Here is a 17386-nt window from a genome sequence, read left to right on the forward strand (position 1 = left end):
ATATTGTAGGCAACTAGTATATAATGTTTTTGCAATAACTAAAATGAATATATTTGCTAAATTAATATATGATAAAATAATTAATATTTCTTAATTATGAATAAATATATTTGTTAAATCAATATATAGTAAAGTAATTTCTTAATTATCATCAAATGCAATTAATAAATGGTAAATTATTAAAAAAATTAATTAGTATAGAAATAAAACTCATATATAAAAGAAATGAATAAAGGAAAAGTAATAGTACACAATATACTTAGAGTATTTTATAAATATGTAATGAGTATATCATTTCTCTTTTTTAAATTGAATAATTTAAAATATATATTGTAGCAGCATAAAATCTTTTAAATTAATTATAAAAAGAATTTAGTTTTGAAAAAAGATATACTTAAAGAAAAAAAAGCATGAAAATGATATTAGAAATTGGGTTGAATTGTCAAAAAAATTCTATACTTTGTACTTTTATCAAATTTAGCATGTACTGTTCAAATTTTTAATTTTAGCATCAAACTTTAATATTGATTTCGATTTTAACTTCCTGGAAAATTATCAATAAAATTTGTTGACGTGATGTGAAATTTGACAACAACAATAAAAATGAGAAATTGAATCAGCACCCTCGCTATTAAAATATTGTCGTTTAAGCACATAAGATTAATGCAACTCCAAAGTTAAGAAAAAGAAATAATTTATGTACTTAAATAATAATATTTTAGTAATGAACGAATTCTAATGTTAACTCGGTTCTTTTTTTTATTGTCGGAATCCATACCAAACTAGCAGATTTGATAGATAATTTTATTAAATGCTAAAATTGAAATCAATGTTAAAGTATGATACTGAAATTGAAAATTTATAGACTACATGCTAGATTTGATAATAAGTGCATAATTCAGAATATTTTTGGCAATTAAAGCTAAAAATTAAATATAAACAAAAATTGTAAGTATTCCTTATATATGATAACATGTAATAAAAATTGATTAAATTATAAAACTAAGACTTCATGTATAAATTAAAAATTATATAAAAAGAAAACTTCAAAATATATATATATAAAAATGAATAGAAAAATATAATAGTATACAATATATTGTGAGTATATTATAAGTATATAATGAATGTTTATAATAATTTTATATTAATTAAATAAAACTATTACATCAATAATATCATATTATAATGAATGGTTTTAAATGTTTTAAAAATTATTTTAAGTTAAATTTTAAAATATTTAAAAATGAATAAATATATTATAATAGTGTAAAGTATATCTTAGTATATTATGAACATATATAGATATTTCACAAGCACCTATTTTTAAAATTTAATAAATTTATATTTATTATGTTTGTTTGATATATATCTTAAATTTTTTTTGTATATTCACTATTATATGATATAGATATATGAAGGAATATATCAATTATATATTCTATAAAAGAACTTGTTTTCTAAAAAGATATAAAATAATTTTTAAAGTTTATAGTGAAAAGCGTACACTAAGTATATAACGAAATTTATTTCAGGTATATGATACTTTGAGTCTTATTTAGTTTATTTGGTTCATATTTTTAAAACCATCTTTTATATTTTTTAATATATGAATGTGAACTGAATATCTCTTTTTCTTGACTATAATGAATATAATAACAAGAATCGAGTTAAAAAATCGTACATAACAAATTCAAATAAATAAATTTACAAGTTAAAATATATCTAAGAGAATGATACCTACTTAGTATAAAAGTCAACAATCCTTAAACCTATTAATATTACCATGAATTGTTTGTCCATCATGTACAATACATTAACAAAAAGACCACATGATAATTACATAAAGTTTCTTCTTTAAATCTTATTTGGTCTATCCATCTCCTTAAGCTGCCATAGGATTCATACTCATTATCAAGACCTTCAATTTTTTTGGATTTTGCATAAGAGAACAACACGATTGTAAGCCTCTTCTTTTGATGTTCATAAATATGTTGTTTAAAAACCATGAATATACCAATTCTTTTCTCATAAAAAATTGTATATTTGTAAAACTAGTAAAATACAAAAAAAAAAAATTATAAGCTACAAGTTTTATTTTTATGAAGATCTAATTAAAAAGAATCTAATAATATTTTACTTCTTTGAAATTCAAAGCTTAAGTTATCATATGCATGAATTAACATGATCTAACAAGATCATATCACCTGAATAAATAAATAAAAACTAAATTTCTTGCCCAAATTTCTTACCAATAATTAGAATTAATTAAGCAATAGGTCTAAATCAAACATGAGAGTGGAACTAAAATTATCATAAAAAATACAGTCAACATTATATATAAATATACGATATATTCCAAATATATTATGAATATATAATGAATATCTATTACTATTATGATTATAATAATTAAAAGTAAAATAATAGTAAATATTAAATATATAGTACACCCCGAATATATATTATGAATATATAATGAGTATTTATTACCATTATGATTATAATAATTAAAACTAAAATAATAGCAATAAAGTAAAAAAAAGTAGAAAGCATGAAAATCGAGTTCATATCTTAGTGTCGAAATTAACAACCAAAATGATCTTTTAGTCTCCTTCTTCCATCTTCCATCTTCCATTTATTTTCTTTTCTTACCTTTTCAATTTTTTAACTCTTAAACCAAACATCCATTTTATATTCTCTATATTATGCCTTCACAGCTTGAAATTTGAGATTATAATAAAATCTCTTTCAAATTAAATTTTGAGCCAACTAAATATTCAAAGGCATATCTTGTTCTCTTTTGTAAACTATGGTTGTTTCCTAGTCTGCAAGGACCTCAAATATAAAAAGACCTAAAAGCAAATTGAAAAAACATTGCGATGAAAACAAGTAAAAACGGTAAAGAGCGAAAAAAACAAAAACAAAAAGAGAAACGCGTAAAAAAAGAAGACATTAGCAAAATAATAATTCTACAAAACACATAGTGTAGAAGTAAAGAAAATACATGTAATCTTTTCAATAAATTTTGGAAATTCGAAGGCCCATGGCTCCTCATACTTATCTAATAAATAGATTTTAGTAGGAAATAATGTCTATTTATTTATTTATTTTTATTTAGTCAATTAAAAAGTATTTTTAACTTCTTAATTTAACCTAACAATAAAATAAAGTAATAATTAATATATTATTACAAACTAAGAAAAGTATTTAATATAATAATTAATTTTATTTGAATTGAGAAATTTATAAATTTAAATATACATCTCAAAATTTTAAAAAGTTCATCATGATTATAAAATTATAAATTTTAGTGATTCAATATTTTTATTTTTCGTGTAGTGTTAGAAAATAATTTTTAACATTTGAGGTCTAAATCAATTATAGTATTTACCGTGAATATAAAGAGATAATTATCCATTACTGTGTAATGTACGATCTTTGCTATAAAATAAATTATAACTGTCGGTCATTAAATTTTATAATGTAAATTTTCACATTTTAGATAGAAAATTAGAACTTATAAAATGAAGAGTTTTGAGGGTAAAAGTTTTTGCAAAATTAATGAATTTTGAGTTTTACTTCTTTGCAAATAATGCCTTTAGATTAAATCTGTAGATTTCATAGATTTTTCACATGAGATCTCTTAGTTTAGACGAGTCATGAAGTCCCGGCGAATGGAGTATGAAAACCTGAAGGGGTAAATCGTAATTACGTCAAAATTACTTATATGGGACAGATGTCAACAAGAAAGTGGACAATTAAGGCCATATTAGTCCACATAAGCGTGAAACTATCATATCCCTTCGTTAAAAACAAAAAATAATTTCTCATTTTGCCTTCTCCTTCTATAAAACTAACTTCAACATCTCCTTTCTCTTCGATTCAATTTCTCAAATCTCTCTCTTTCAATTCTCTTTTAGAATTAGGATTTTACAAGGGTTTTGATTCAAGATTAAACCCTAATTATTTTTTTAAAGAAAACCTTTTGCTGCTCTCTCCAGCTAGGGTTCTAATTGGTGATCGATTTGCTTCTCTCCAGATTTATGTTTCTTTCTTTTTGAGTCATTCGATTCATGGGTTCATTTGGAATAGTAAGCATTTGATAGCTGCTTTTGTTTGAATTACTTTTGTTTATGTCTAGGGTTCGCTCGAGTTCTAGTTAGTTTCTAATTAAAAAATTATTTTGGTGATAATTGGTGTTTGTTCATATGTGTCTGCATTTTTAATTGAATCTTTTGGGTCTTTGCTATTTGAAAGTAGTATGTTTCGTTAGTTGTCATTTTAGGATTGATTTAGAGTTTATATGTTGAACTAACGATTCAAAATTGTTGATATTTCTTCCAGCTGCCAAACAAGTTGTAAGCGATGGACTGGTGATTTATGGATGCGAAAGAATGGTTCTTTTGGATGTTTTATGTCAGGTGAAGTGATATGAGGTGTTGAATATGAGCCATGGAGGTGGGCAGAGTGGAAGAGTACAGGAAAAATCACAACTTGCTAAGAGAAAGTCAGGTTCAAGTGGCGATGAATTTGCACGATCAATTGCAAAGATTGCTGTAGCACAAATATGCGAGTGTACTGGGTTTCAGACCTTTCAGCAGTCTGCTCTTGAAACACTATCTGATGTGACTGTCCGATATATATGCAATCTTGGAAAGCTTGCACAGGGTAATGCAAATTCAGCAGGTAGAATTGAGGGTAATGCTTTTGATATTATTCAAGCATTGGAAGAGCTGTGTTCTTCACAGGGGTTTGCCGGTGCTTCTGATGTTGATCATTGTATTGCTAGTTCAGGTATTGTTAGAGACATTGCTCAGTATGTTAGTGACGCAGATGATGTCCCTTTTGCCTATTCTATTCCCCCTTTTCCTATTGTTAGAGAAAGGAAGCTAGCTCCAATTTTTTCACAAATCGGTGAGAAGCCTCCTTGGGAGCACATTCCAGATTGGCTACCTGCATTTCCTGATCCTCAGATTTACCTTCAGTCTCCGACAGTGAATGAAGGGGCTACTGATCTTAACATGCAGAAGTTTGAGCCGGCAAGGCTACACCCGAAGATAGATAGGTCTTTGTTGCAGCAGCCATTTACTTCCAGCGGGTCACAAGGGCCTTCCTCTAATGTCCCTGCTGGTGGTTATGAGGGGAAATTAATAGTTGAAGGCAACCCATTTGTTGCTGCTCCTTTACAGTGTGGAGAGAAAGAAGTGTCCCACGTTGTTCCTCCAGCTAAACTGTCAAATGAAACTGCTGTGAGAAATCCCATTGAGCATAATCGTCTTGCTGATAACCATGTCTCTGTGTTGAATACATTTGCTCCAGCTATCAAAGCAATGAATAGCAGGTTATGCGATTCTGAGGAGGGCCAGAAGAAGGTTCTTTTGAATCAACGACCTGCTATACAATTTAAGATTGCTATTGGAAAAAAGTCCTTGAGAACATCACTAGAATTGGGATCACAAAATAAGAGTGCTGAGAAGATTAGTCCATGGTCTGAAAAGGATAATGAGAATGACGACAAGAAAAGGAGGGCTGAGAAAATTCTAAAACAATCTATAGAGAACCCAGGGGAACTAGCTCAGTTGTAAACTAGGTTTGATTAGGATCTGTATACTTGTTCAGGGAACTAGCAACAGAAGCTGGTTCCAAGTAGTTAAAGTCAGTACTTGTGGTTGCCAGCATATAGCTCTAGAGTGGGATTACAAATTGAGATGGGAAATTTTCCCACTTTAACAAGTTTTGGAGGTATGTTCATGTCAGTTTGTCATCATACACCCTTGTTAGTGAATGATTCTTTTTAGTGGAGATTCTAGTTTCTTCTTTTTGTGCTTTTATACTGAATTCATACATGGATGTTTTCGTCTCTGCTCACACTGAACTTTTCTCAACATCAAGAAAGCTAAAAAAAAAACATGTTATGATGCATATTTTTAACACAATTGAATTTCAATCATCATATCATAGTGTTTTTGACCAAAAAGAACTGTTATTGCTGAGCTAGCTACTATAATATGTACTCTACTAGTTGTTTGAGGTAGGACTAAGGTTGGAATGCGTGTATAATACTTTCTTCGAACATTTAGTACCTTTTTCATTATAAACTATATGGATGAGAAAATCGGAGCTTAATCATGCATGGATTAGTTTCCGAGGTGATGATGGTCAATGTTTATCTGATAACAAGGTCTTTTCAAAACTGGAAGAATTCGTAAAACTTAATTACTAGTAGGTGCTTTGAAAGATGCGAAATTTTGTAAGATAGTATCTGTATTTCTTGTTCCTATTAACTAGCTAAACATAGTTGTGTGACTAAATTTGGATTTATGTATTCCTGTCTTGTGATGATGTAAAGTTTCTTTTAAATCAGAAACCGTTGATGGTGATTTTATTATTTCTGACTTACTGACTTCAACTCACTGAACTTGAAAGGTGTTTTCTGTTTATATCCTAATGTAAAAGAGAATATTTCAGAAAACTCTGAATTCAATGCATAGTTTACATTATTTTTAAATCCGAAAGTTAATGGTGAATCTTTTATCCCTGATAATGAACTTACTGAATTTGGAAGGCTGTTTCTTTCGATATTCTAGTGTAGAAGGAAACACATAGGCTGCATTCTGAATTTGATCTTTTAAGTTGTTTAGTCTTTTGGATACAATGTGTTTGTTCATCTCTAGAATTCACATTCCAGGAAGAAATGCATAAATGGGGTTCATGTTCTTTGGTAATGGTAAGTTACTACTAATGCTTTCCAGAACTTGTTACAAGCCCTTATTTTCTTCATCTTTATTAGAGGCTCTTGCTCTCTTTAAAGATAGGTTTTGCACATTGTTATTATGGCAAAGTTGTAAAACTAGGTACTAGTACAGTGAAAACTCAAAGTGGCAATTAGCTGGGACAAATAAGAACTGAATGGAGGATAAGAAATTTGGAAGAGAAACATCTTTATTTTTTTATTAGATTCTTTCTATAAGCCACTGCTTGCATGTAAGAAACGACAGACTGAGTCTCATTTGTAGTTTTATCAGTGATGCCATTTCTGTTTTCTCTTTGTACAACTAGCTCCCAATTTATTACTTTACTTTAGATGTTTTTCAATAATATTTTGGGTATGAAATTAGCCTGGCTAACTTGGTTGGATACTTCCAAATCCTAAGGTATTAGGTGACTGGATTGACGGAAGGGTGCTTTTTTCTCTATTCTTCTTTTACATGCAAAATGGGTTGATGGAAAGCAAGATTCAGTGTTACATGTGGGAGCCCTAAAATTTCTATTTCACGGCTAATTCTTAAACATCTTCCCTGAGTGGAGTATAAGGCTAGCCATTAACTGATATGTTTACTTCTGTAAGAAATTGTGGGTCGGCAAATTTCTGTTTTACGTATTCATTTTTGTTGCTTTTATTTGTAATGGAGTATTTGGTCTATTTGGTAACAATTGTGTTACCTGAAAAACTTTAGGAAATTTAGGATTTCTAAGAGGCACTTGTCTTGCAGCAAGGGAAGAAAGGCTTTTGGATTTGCATACTCTTTTGTCGTATTTAGACAGACTAGTAGTGAAATTTTTCTGGACTAATGTATGGTGTTTCTAGAGAAGTTCCTCTAGATGTCATCTAGTGGGATTAACAGGATTGGACAGCTCTTCTGGTTCAGTTTTCATTCTTTAGTTAACTTTAGTTTTTATTATTTTAGGATGATTCCTTGTCATCTTTTCTTCTACTTACTTTTTTTTCTTCATGTATTAATTTTTCTTATATACCTATAAAGGTGGTTTTCGGACCTGTAAGCTTCCAGTTTAAGAAAAATCCTTTGGAGTTTCCTATGTCTACTAGGGGAACCCTGTTGGCATTGATTGCGTAATTTGATTAAAGCATCAACCACAGCATTCTACATGGTTTGAATCTTGTTTTATTTGTCAAAGTAATGAATAAAATTCGTCAAACTAGCTGTTAGAATATTTGAACTAGGAGTATTTTTGGGGAAGGTTTTGCGTAGGTGATTTATTGCTTTGCTTTGATGAATTGATGTTAAACCACCTGCAAGGCTGAAATACGAAGCATTGATATAACATACAGTAGGCTGTTGCATTTAGTGCTGGAAGGCTCAAGCAGGTAAGTGGGAGCAAATGTTGTTCTGTCTTCAGTTATATGTTATTGATGTGTTTTACACTTGTATCTTATTTGATTAACAATGCTTAATTTCCATTCCAACTCCAAACTATGATTATCTATAGTTATTAGGTACCATGTGAGTAAATATTAGAGTAGTCAATATGATGCTTTATTGGATGATACTCAAGTATCCGCTTGGGATCGTGTCTTCTTAGGGCTGTTTTGGATATACAATTCAATTTCGGTAGTAAATATTCCATCTCAGTTGGAAAATGCAGTCAGATGTTTGGGGTAGTATAAGTGATCAAGATGTGGTAACTCATTTCATGGGAGGAAACCTTGCACAAAGTTCCATTACTGCTAATGGGTGGCACCGCAATCTCTCCTGGGCACAGGCATCCCAGGTAATTCAGTCTTATGGTTCTTCATTATCTGCATATGGCCTTTTTTTCCTAGGCGCTCATTTTGTATGGGCTTTTAGTTTAATGTTTCTATTCAGTGATCGTGGTTATTGGCAAGAACTTATTGATTCAATCGTGTGGGCTCATAATAAATTAAAAGTTGCTCCTGCTACTCAGCCTTGAGCATTATACAAGGATGTGCTGTAGGAGTAAACCATTACCTTCTGGGTGGAATTGCCACAATATAGGCGTTCTTCTTAGCAAGAATTATTGCAGTAGGATAACGGCTAGGAGGATTTGAAAGGCATTATGGCATTAAGATTTCCAAGGTTTAGCTCAGAACCTCACTACTCGTCGTATTTGGTTTGATATTGCTACCGCGCGTGACTTTTGAGTCATGATGATATTATGGAGGAACGTCTTTTTCAGAATATTTTTGCTTCTCACTTCGGACAATTAGCAATAATTTTTCTGTGGACTTTCGAAAAATCTCTTCCATGTAGCTTGGCGAGGAAATTTTGAAGCATGGGTACAGGACCCTTGACACGTAAGACCTATTGCTCATGCAATTTGGGATCCTCATTTTGGTCAACCGGCCGTGTAAAGCCAGAGTTGCTTATTTGGCATTATCCATGCAGTGGCATGGTATAGAAGATTTTTTGGAACAAATTATGAACCAAACAATTGGCTGTAGGATTTATTCTCTCTGTTTTTAAAGTAGAACCAAGTCAAAAGTGGAACTCATATTTTGCAACACACAAGGGACAAAAAACTTAAACTCATTTATATATCTTTTTGCTCCCATGTTTTTGGCTTCTATATAGATTTATTTTCATTAGCTCCTTTTTCAATTTTGTTCCATCCAAGCAAGAGGAAAGAAAATAAATGAAGAAAGTTCATGCATGTTTTCTCTCTATATGCCTTATATTTAATTTGTGTTCTTAAACAGTGTAAAATTACGAGCCTGATGAAGAATGCCTTTTAAGATACCAGAAGTTAAGCAGATACAACCAGGACATCTCTGCGCTGCAAATTATGAGCTTGCTAGCACTTATGCCCCTTGAATTATTAGGTTAAGGAGACTAATAAGTAAGATAATAATTCAACAATTGGCTTTTAACTCCAATACAAATTATTGGAAATATAGACTAGTGGTCCATTATGATTTTTCTGTTTGTTTGATGTGTACTCTTGTGTGTGTGCTTTGACTGAAAATATAAGCTGCTTGTAGAGTATGGCCTCTCTCTGCATGAAGAAAAAAGGGTCTGCTACCATTGAGTGGTAGAGCTAGCTGTGGGAGGCACCAAAGGGGTAAGGATGCTTGAAACATACTGGCGATAAATTGAAATATTTGTTAAGGATGCTTGAAACATACTGGCGATAAATTAAAATATTTGTTAAAAGTTTCAATACGATATACATGCTATATTTGGGAGGCACCAAAGAGGTAAGGATGCTTGAAACATACTGGCGATAAATTGAAATATTTGTTAAAAGTTTCAATAAAATATACATGCTATAGCTAATTTATACTCTGATACATTATTTCGATTTATACCTCAATAAATGTAGGAGAAAACTAGAGCAATCCCCCAAATTTGAACACCATAGAGGGGGAGAGCCTGAGATGCTGTATAATTGTGTATAAACAGTAGTATGAAAAGTACTATGTGGAGCACAGTTGCCCGCAATGCCCAGCCAATTGCACTTGTAGACCAAGTGCCTCACCAGTGATAAGCTCACTAATCAAATCCTTAAAGATCAATCGCTCGATATCTAGAACTAGCCCTGGAATTTCACTATTACAAGTTGACCAATTCTTTGATCGATGCATCAAATCTGCTCGTAAGACGCTTGTCAGACTGTCTTCATCATCTAAGCTGCAGTTTGCACCATTATTTTGCAGTCTATCTACCTCTGAGCACAATTCTCCCCAAAGCTGCTGTCCCCATGGTCTTTTATCTGCCAGCATATTTGATGAAAGCCCATGCTTGGGAGAACTTTCCAGAAGTAATCTGTGGATTAGAATTTCATTTACAGCATCGAATACAAGTTTTCTATGGAGTTCGTTTTGAAGTTCTGACTTGGAAATCTTTGTTCGATTCTTCTTGTCATTTGAAAACATGGTGCTTGCCTTTGATTGTTCCAGGGAAAGAAATAAAGTCGGGTTGATTGGGTAGCTTGTTTGACGGAGGTGATTGGTTATAAATCCAGATCCAAAATCTTTCAGCAGACCTGATGCTAATAGGATTTCTGAAATGTACTGATGGTCTGGATTTTTGCTATTGTAGAGATTTGGGATTTCACTGATAAAAGGTCCTTCATGAGCAGATAAATTCCGTGTGAGCTTGTGAATTAGAAGGTGGATGTTCTCCACTTTCTTATGAGTAATCGTAGAGTTGAGACTGGAGTCTGTATTGCTGGATGAGTGATCTATGTCTACCTGATTCCACTCGACCTCATCTTCTGTAGCAATAAATTGTATCAGATAACGAATGATGCATTTTACAATAGTATTACTGACAGATCTTGCTCCTAAAATTTTAGTAATTTATGGAAATGATTTATGCCTTTTTTTTGCCTAAATCATTTCCCTCTCATGAGGTAATGATATTTAGTGATATCTGAGAACTGTTTATTTAAAACCTCAATCACCTTTAAACGCAATTGATTTCTTCTTAATAGGAGATGGCAAGTCATCAGCATAGAATGTTGCATCCAGAACAGAAACTGGACTTGGTTGTTCTGAGGCTACTGCTGGTTCTGCAACTGTTCCATCTTTCATTGAGCTTGCTACTGGTTTCTGAATGAGTGAATGAATCTGTCAGATAAATGGTATAATTGATGCACAGATGAATAAGAGGAAGAGAACTTACCTTATGTTTCTGGTGAGTAATCTTATAAGATCTATCAGTGCTTGAGACTTCTTCATCAACCTGTGAGGCCAAGCTAATGGTGCTGTCAGATTGCTGTGATATTGCATCTCCATGATGGATCAAATTTCTCATATCACTACCAGCATCACTCAATTCATCATTATTTGGCTGCAAATTGGAAGATCTTGATCTGGGCTTTCTGCGTGGAGAACCTGATTCTGTTGGCTGTCTACTGGGTTGCCTTCTGGTCCTCATTGAATTTGATTGAGTTGTTCGCTTCTCCAGCTCAAACTTCTGTGGCTGTCTTAGGTTCAAGTTTGCTGAGCTCCTACCTGAATTGGTACTGCCTCTAGCAGTGGACTGAGGCTCCTTTGAAGCTTGTGAAAATCTTGCAAATCTGGTAGCAGTACTTTTATCCATTGGACGAGAGGGTGGATTATATTGTTCTCTGAGATGACTTGTTCTAGGAGTAAGATCTTTTGCACTTTGTTTTTCAATTGATTCCTTTCTGCTCTCTGCAGAGTCAGCTGTGAGGACCCCATGCAGAACAGTAAATCTCTCAGATGGCTGTACTGATGAAGCTGGATCATGGGCTCTCTGCATGAATTTAGCTGGTCTCATAATCACGATGGGGGATTTGAAACTATCTGGTGAACTGGTCTCCCTGGTAAGAGCAGAGATGGGGCTGTTACTCCGGCTGTTGCACAAACTTGATGACTTTGAATTGCTATGAAGGCTGCTGTTATTGCTTTTCTGGATTACTGAGTTTGGAGCTTCATGTTTGGTCTCTAATAGCTCTTTGGTCTTCTGCATTGCTTCAAGTATTTGTTTAAGAGCTCTAAGGTCCTTTCCAGATTCTTTAAACTCGAGTTGTGCCAATCTTTTCTCTATTTCACCATAAACGGAGAGAGATGTGTTTGGGGCTTTTGGTTGAGTGACCCGACTCTTCGGGACTGGTGTTTGGGTTCTGCTCCCATCTGGATGCCTCCAGGGTGCAGGTTCTAGTGGAAACTTGGAATTCGGAATGGGTTTCTTGATTGAATCAGCAATTCCCATCCGGGGTGAGATTGGTTTCTTTTGAAGGTTTCTTGGGGATCCAGAAATTTGATTCTGCTTGTACTCGGTGGTTCTTGGTGATCCGAGGAAATGATGGTTTTCAACATCTGGGTTTGTTTTGATGTGTCTTGTCTGATTCTCATTGACCAACATGGAATCTGGAAGGGCTTCTAATCCCATCAATTTGGCGACAACATTAGATAATCGTGTTCGGCTTTCTGGTTCTTCTTGTTGACTCAAGAAATTGTTCGAGTTCCTATCCCTTCTTTCCAAATCTTCTAGAAGATCATTTGATTTCATTCCGGTGGAGGAACCCCTGACTGATCCTGCTCTGCTATCTAATGATAGTCTTGGGAGCTCCTTGAGCTTTACAGTGGACTTGGATGCGTCTCTTGATTCCCTTCCATCACAAGAGAACCGTCGAGCATCCTTCAGTGCAGAAGTTGATGAAGCACGCCTTCCTTCACTGGATTTCCAAGGTGATTCTCGAAGCTTATGAAGAGCTTGAAATGATTCCTTCAGACCTGAAACTTTGGGGTTGAGGAAGTTGGGGTGCTGGACCGGTCTTGGAGAATCAAAGTATTTCAAGGTTTGGCCTCCAGATTCTCCTTTGGTTGCAGTTTTAACTGATAAGCCACGGGCTTCTCTGTATATTGAGTCTTTGACAACGTCTCTAAGATCAGGAGATTGCTGGCTTGACCGGAAAGAAGCATTTAGTTGGTGTAGGGACGAGTCTCGACCATGGGTTTCAGTAACAGTAGTTTGATTAAACAAACATGGTTCTAGCTGAGACGCTCTATTATTGCATTCCAAAGATGAGAGACTAGATGAACAAGAGGAAGATGAAAATGATGTTCTGGATGATTCAGTGGAGATTCTTTGTTTTTCTTTGACAGCCTTCTTGTGGTCTTTGTCCTGAAATTGTAAGTTGCATTACATTCAACATATTTTTAAAATATGTCACCGCTGAAGAATTGATCAAGATTTGAGTACTTACTGTTTTTTGGGATGCATTCTTGGGCTCTATATTATAGTTGCCGTTTTGACCTGAAGAAAAGCTAAATGTTAGTCCTTAGCTATAACAAGCCTGGAATACATGATGGAGCAAGTTAGAAAAGCAAATACTGCTGCTAAGACATTAATTAATTCATGAGAAACCACTGAAAACAGTAACTGGAATTAATAATAATAATGTCATTGCAAATTAGAGAAGGTTGTGTGATGAAGAGCTGTGGAGGAGCAGAGATGTCTCTGTAAACTAATACAAATTTAGAAATATTACAAGCTGAAGCTGTGACACGTAAAATTCTATAAGAAGAAACTTTAAGCATTACAAAAAAAAAATGTTTATGTTTCAAATGTTGATTATCTGTAAGCGAAGGATAAACTTTTATAAGCTCTACTATGAGTTGGTTTAAGCGTTATAAGAAGAAAAATTCAGCTAAAATGTGTGGACTACACATTCGTCTTAACAGTCCTGTAACTAACCACATTATTGATTATGTAAAGGGGAGTTGCAGTAAAAATAGAATAACTACCTGATGGAAGCCTCTTCTGGTTATGTCCGGTGATTTGCCTGCGGCCACTGAGGAAATGATGGCGTTCAAAGAGTTGAAAAATTCCATTCATACATCCAATCTGTTTCTGCAGATCTGGGTTCTCATCTGATAATGTGTGGACGAATTTTGCAGACATCTTCTTTCTTCAACAATGAAACCAAAACGAAAAAGATAACTCTGCTATGAAGACTTATTAAGCATCAAAGTTTTTCTATCTGTTCTTCTATTTGTTTTTCGACAATTCATCAATCTCTGAAAATGAACAAGGCTCCAAGACTAAGTTTTTTAGAATCTTATAAGGATGACAAATATATTAGCAACCATTCGAAAAAAAATTCTGCGTTGGAAGTGTTTGCTTCGCTAAATGCGCCACAACTCCTTTAGCTAGCTAAAGCACAAGATGCATAAACATAGACTGCACCAGTAGGTTTCCTTCTAAAACAAGAACCTAAAGATTATTATATAGTTCTTTTAAAGTTGTTTCTCTTTCCGGGCTTGAAGGGATTCCTGGAATTGCAGAAGAGAATGAAAGATTTAAAGATAAAAAGGAAAGATACAAAGAACCTGTCATTATTTCTTCACAAATGTGGAGTAAGATAATTGTTTTCTCGGGTTTCACAGAACCAGGCAAAACAATATCTTCTGCCAAAGCCAGAACGAACAAAGGAAAAAAAAATTAAAATTAAAGAAAAAAGGAAGGGACCCAGCAAACAAAGGTAACAGTTGCTCCCCTTAACCCCACTATGAAATGAAAATGGCTGCAAATGCAGGGAAGAGGAAGTTCTGCAGACCCAAGAAGAGATGTTTTTTTTTTCTTTTGGGTTTTCTCACAACAAAAGAATACTTTGTCTTTTGGCTCTCTCTAGGAAATAAAAAGGGCAGCTACTCAGAGGCTACAAGGGTATACATGGAGGTATTACTAGTATTATATGGAAAGCCTAGCTATGTGAATATCTGTTATTGGAGAGAATGATAACAAAACTAAATAAATAAATAGAACATTGCAATAGCCTTTCTTTATTGCTGTATTTACGTAAGATGGATGTGGGATGTGTGGGTCAAATCCTGTGTGTGATGAGAGAAAATAGAGAGGGAGAGGAGGGGCCTTAAAGTTCATGCCTGCTACGTGAATGAGTTTTTATAATAACTATTCCATCAAACTGAATACACTATTCATCAGATGTTCATAAACTTTTCTGCATAATGTGAGCACATTCTTACTCAATAAAATCCCATGAAAAAAGAAAACATATATATGATGATTTATGAGTAATCAATAATGAAATTATAAGGGCAAAAAAAAGAGGAGGTAATAAATAATAAAACAAGAGGGAAGGAAGGAGAGATGTGTGGGTCAGATCTGCTATGGTCATCTTCTCCTACTTTCATGTGGACAATAATGGTGGGAGTGTGGGGCCTCTGGACCTTTCTTTACATGAGCATGTGGAGTCTGTCAGTGTGTGTGTGTGCAAGAAAGAAAGAAAGTATTTACAAAGTGGATTTATGTACTGGAAAAGCCTCCGTTTCTCCATTCTCCAATGACACCCCCTCCCCTTTTTGAACAATTACCACCCTTCTAATCTCCTACTTTTCCATTTATCAATTACCCACTTGATTCCTACTAATACTATTCTTCTCAACTTTTGACCTCATAATATTATACACACAAAAAAAGAAAAGTATTACTATTATAATGCCTAGGAGAAATTCATTAAGTAATGTGTTAGTTTTCTTGCAACTTTCTGCCAGGTTAGTAAATATTACACCGTCAAACATTGATTCCACGAGTTCACATTATGAAATGACAAACCAATCAGGAGACTACATCGCAGTTTATAAAAAGTATATGCAAAACTATAATATGGAATGTCAGCTTTATTGTATAATCTCTAATTTGGGGTAACGAGGCAGCAATATTAATACAAACTATATAGTAAATTACTGTAATATTATTATCCCATGAAAATTCCTGATGGAGACTTGGTGACAGTGTACAGTTATTTTCAGAAAATGATGTCTATGTCGCTGTCATGTTATCTTTATAGTTAGCAGGAAGGATTAGATAGAGTTAATGAGTTTTTCTTTTAATCATTAATATACATACCCTTGTAAGCTTCTTTTCAACATAGGGTTGTGTTAATTTTCATGCCTTATTTTGTGGAGTTTCAGATGCATTCACAAATTACTTGAATTTTCACCTTTGAAAGCACGCCAATCAATCCAGCTTAAATAATTGGTAGCACCAACACAAGACACCTTTTATTGTACCACAAGTTAGGGGTCTTTACCCTTTCCTCAGATAATTTTATTTACTTTGGTACAACGATAGTAAGGTTGCTCCTTTCTGACCACAGGATAACAGATTACAGTTGTGCAAGAGAAGGCTAACATAGTAACTGGTTTGTTTTGTAGGAAAAAGATTGAAAACCCTTTATTTTTTTACTCTTTTAGTACTTCTCAGCAAGATAAACTGCCAATGAGAAGTATGTGAGTGGTACTTACCTTTTATCAAGTGCATGTTTAGAGTCTTCAAAAGAAGAATTAGTACAGAGAACACATAGATTGCCAAGGGCCAGATAAAGCTCTCTTTGGCTCCAATTAATTAGTGCAGTGGCATAGTAACATGGGACTCTTATGTTTTGTTACTTCATAGATTCCTAAGACTTGTCATTCAGTAGATACATGCATGCATATGTGTGTTATATATTTAGAGTAATTCAGGTCTTTATATATAGTTGTTGGGAATTCCATCTGTTTTCTTGTACATCTTCGCATATCAATCTTTTATGGTTTGGGAAGGAAAAATCTGATGTCAAATTAAGATAAGAAAGACGACATGTATGGAAGTATATGCAAGAATAGCTGCATTCTTGTCCATTGAATGGTTTATGTGATTATTATTTACCTTGTGAAAAGGTAAATCCTACATTTGTACTTTATTTGAAAAAGTAAATGCTAGTTAGCCCTAATATTTCATAGTTATTTGGCAAAATAAATTTCTAAGTATTTGAAATTTTCAGTTTTATTTTATTGATCCTTTTAATTTTTATTTTATTTTATTGAGTTTTTATATATTTATTTTTATCGAGGACATAATAGTCTTCAAGTAATATAAAAATAAAAATATTAGAATTCAATATACAAACAAAAATTTCATAAAATATGTATAAGAAATATTCATAAAATTAAAAATAAAAATATAAGAATTCAATAAAATAAAATAAAGTTCAAAGACTCAATAAAATAAAACTGAAAAATTTATGATTTTAAATATGAATTTTGTCTAATTTTTTATATTTTTTTGATTCATCGATTTAGGTAGATTTTCATAATTAGTTCTCAACATCTAATTAATAGTAATTTCTAGATAAATTAACTTAAACA

General features: G+C 33.0%; 2 protein-coding genes across 3 annotated transcripts; one reads left to right on the top strand and one right to left on the bottom strand.

The window, feature by feature from the left end:
- Positions 1-3810: 3810 nt before the first annotated feature.
- On the top strand, positions 3811-5805 carry LOC8289050 (transcription initiation factor TFIID subunit 8). The gene is made up of 2 exons (XM_002527585.3): positions 3811-4094; positions 4348-5805. Exon 2 carries the CDS (start codon positions 4449-4451, stop codon positions 5586-5588), a length of 1140 nt encoding a protein of 379 aa, XP_002527631.2. The 5' UTR covers positions 3811-4094; positions 4348-4448; the 3' UTR covers positions 5589-5805.
- Positions 5806-9965: 4160 nt separating this feature from the next.
- LOC8289052 (protein LONGIFOLIA 1) lies at positions 9966-15227 on the bottom strand. Of its 2 annotated transcripts, none has more exons than XM_015724438.3 (5): positions 13982-15227; positions 13441-13490; positions 11388-13358; positions 11167-11314; positions 9966-10974 (listed from the first exon to the last, which is right to left on the bottom strand). In XM_015724438.3, the coding sequence occupies exons 1-5, from the start codon at positions 14136-14138 to the stop codon at positions 10178-10180; spliced, it is 3123 nt and encodes a 1040-aa protein (XP_015579924.1). In that variant the 5' UTR covers positions 14139-15227; the 3' UTR covers positions 9966-10177. The 2 variants fall into 2 exon arrangements, with proteins under 2 accessions (XP_015579924.1, XP_015579923.1); XM_015724437.3 differs by having other exon boundaries at positions 9966-10977; positions 13982-15225.
- Positions 15228-17386: the final 2159 nt, after the last annotated feature.

This window comes from Ricinus communis, chromosome 5 (assembly GCF_019578655.1).
Source record: "Ricinus communis isolate WT05 ecotype wild-type chromosome 5, ASM1957865v1, whole genome shotgun sequence".
NCBI classification, from domain to species: domain Eukaryota; kingdom Viridiplantae; phylum Streptophyta; class Magnoliopsida; order Malpighiales; family Euphorbiaceae; genus Ricinus; species Ricinus communis.